This window comes from Rhagoletis pomonella, unplaced genomic scaffold (genome assembly GCF_013731165.1).
Source record: "Rhagoletis pomonella isolate Grant_MI unplaced genomic scaffold, Rhpom_1.0 Rhpom_scaffold_19796, whole genome shotgun sequence".
Lineage (NCBI taxonomy): Eukaryota > Metazoa > Arthropoda > Insecta > Diptera > Tephritidae > Rhagoletis > Rhagoletis pomonella.
Window position 1 is genome coordinate 1 of NW_023478314.1, and position 2,607 is coordinate 2,607.

Here is a 2,607-nt window from a genome sequence, read left to right on the forward strand (position 1 = left end):
TGAAAATTAAAAGAAAAACTATAAAATAACTTGTATGATATGTAAACTTTACAGCAAAAGTCTGCATACACCATTCATTTTTTTAATATTCGCAATATTTTGGAAGCTAAAGTTCGTTTATTTTTTTTATTATAAAAATATGGATCATACTTAAAACAAAATCATACAAAGCAAAGTTTCAAGGTTTATACAAAATTAAGGAAAATTCAACGATTTTTAATCAACACTTAAATTTTAGTACAATAATGTGTAAAAATGAGGTTGCTACGAAATCGCGTTGAGTTTTAATTTAATGCGCTATAAAACTGCGTACTTGGAGTTATTTTATAAAATGTGATTAAAAAGTTGAAAGTGTCGATTAAAAATCGTAGAATTTTCCTTAATTTTGTTAATTAATTTAAATTTTAATTAATTTTTAATCGCATTTTATAAAATAACTTCAAGTACGCAGTTTTATAGCGCATTAAATTAAAACTCAACGCGATTTCGTAGCAACCTCATTTTTACACATTATTATACTAAAATTTAAGTGTTGATTAAAAATCGTTGAATTTTCCTTAATTTTGTATAAACCTTGAAACTTTGCTTTGTATGATTTTGTTTTAAGTATGATCCATATTTTTATAATAAAAAAATTAACGAATTTAAGCTTCCAAAATATTGCGAATATTTAAAAAATGAATGGTGTATGCAGACTTTTGCTGTAAAGTGTTAAGTAAAACTTAACTTAAAACTAATATTTACATTTCTTAAAACCTAAACTATTAATATTATTTATGAGTTGCCGAGAGTACTCGCGAGTCGGTTAAAACCCTCGGCACAGGCTTTCATACCTTCGCTAAGGACGGTCATAGACTGCGTCATTGCGAGCGTCGCCTCCGTCTGCCTTGCGGTATTTTCAGCCAGCATCTATTGACAGAAAGTATATATTAATACGATTTATGTAAAACATATATAATAATAATTACTTCTCACCTTCAAAACATCCGTCTGTCTGGAAGAGTTTTCAGCCAGCATCTATTGATAAAAAGTATATATTAACACGATGTTTTTAAAATATAATCAGCCCTATCGCCGATTTCATGTGAATAAATTGTGCCCATTATTTAACATGCAAAACAAAAACAAATTGGGAAAAATTGTTTTTGTTCTGCTTTATAATTTTTGGGAATATTTGTTCACGTTAAATTCGCGATAGGACCTAGTACCTAATACAAGTCGACAACTAATCCGACATGTGGCATTTGACCATAGTTTCATATGTAAAACTTTTCGCTGAACCCAAATATTAAGGCAAAATAATACAAGAATGTAAACAGATTTTACATATAGCCAATTTTTTTTTTTTTGAGATCTGAAAAAAGTTCTCTCAAGTTATTGCATTTTTTTTTGGATATAGTCAATCTGCAATCTCTTTTAGATTTAGGTAACATTATAGACAATCGCAAATTTATAGACTTTACTAAATTTAAAGACATTTCAGATTGCAAAAACGTATAAGAACTTTTTTCAGATCTCAAAAAAAAAAATTTGGCTATATGTAAAATCTGTTTACATTCTTGTATTATTTTGCCTTAATATTCGGGTTCAGCGAAAAGTTTTACATATGAAATTATGGTCAAATGCCATAAGTTGAAATTTTTATTTTTTATTTCTGTAAACTTGATTTCTCACCTTCATGGCATCTGCTTGCTTCTCTGCGACTTCCAGAAATTTTTTCTGGACATCGCTCTCTTCCTCCGCCCGCTTCCTCTTCAAAGCCCTACGCGGTGTTTGCGCAGGAGTTTTAGGTGTGCTGACCTGCACCTCGCTGTCTTCTCCAAACACTGACGCCGGCGTCACCGCATGGAAGACAATATCCTCCCCATCCTCCATGACCAACTGAAGCTCCTAATAGTTTAAAAGTAAATTAAAAAAGTATTAAATAATAATAGAAATAATTGTATAACTATAAGCTCACCTCTTCCAATGGCACATTGTCAGGAACCGCTTCGTGACCCTCGATGTAGTTGATCCCAATTAGATCAATTACCCGCCTCTCCATCTCCGTTAAAGGCGGCTGGTCGATGGGCCTGTTGCCTGTTAGAGCCTGCTGCCTCTTCCGGTCACGTACACGTACGCTTGTACGGCTTTTTAAGTCGCGCCAGACCTGTTTGCAAAGTAATGAAATACATAGTTAACAAATATGTAGTATATAAAGCATTGCAGCATATTTATGAATGATCAATAAAATAAAAGGTAAATTAATGTGCACAGGAAGCTCAAACAAAATTAAACAAAAGTCCCGGGGGAAATGTTAAGTTATTTGTACAACGATTTTGGGGTAGAGAGCGGAGGGGGAATTGGCGTGGCCCTCCAAACCTCCCTTAAAAAAAAGAGGATGGACCGCACTTTATGAAAAGACACCTTGGGAGCTGATTGCAAAAATACCATATTTCAAACCTAAATTATAGATAAATTAATGCACAGCTATGGTAAACCTTTTGCTTAAATAAAGTGTATACTCTTGTCTATAAGTGTGTGTAAACGTTTTTTGGTTCGTCTCACACGTTTGGGCACAGCAACCCAAAGTCGTTGCACAAATAACTCAACCGTACCCAATATGTT

At 32.9% G+C, this 2,607-nt stretch overlaps 1 protein-coding gene across 1 annotated transcript; it reads right to left on the reverse strand.

The window, feature by feature from the left end:
- Window positions 1-639: 639 nt before the first annotated feature.
- Window positions 640-2,182, reverse strand: LOC118732409. Its single transcript, XM_036461538.1, has 4 exons — window positions 1,961-2,182; window positions 1,675-1,890; window positions 976-1,017; window positions 640-909 (listed from the first exon to the last, which is right to left on the reverse strand). The coding sequence occupies exons 1-4, from the start codon at window positions 2,042-2,044 to the stop codon at window positions 775-777; spliced, it is 477 nt and encodes a 158-aa protein (XP_036317431.1). The 5' UTR covers window positions 2,045-2,182; the 3' UTR covers window positions 640-774.
- Window positions 2,183-2,607: the final 425 nt, after the last annotated feature.

What these genes read in the sequence shown, in the direction of transcription:
- LOC118732409 (XM_036461538.1), bottom strand. Translation starts at nt 2,044, where the DNA reads ATGGAGAGGCGGGTAATTGATCTAATTGGGATCAACTACATCGAGGGT. An exon ending in ACAATGTGCCATTGGAAGAG is followed by an intron (nt 1,891 to 1,960) that starts GTGAGCTTATAG and finishes TTAAACTATTAG; the next exon opens with GAGCTTCAGTTGGTCATGGA. An exon ending in AGCAAGCAGATGCCATGAAG is followed by an intron (nt 1,018 to 1,674) that starts GTGAGAAATCAA and finishes TTTTATCAATAG; the next exon opens with ATGCTGGCTGAAAACTCTTC.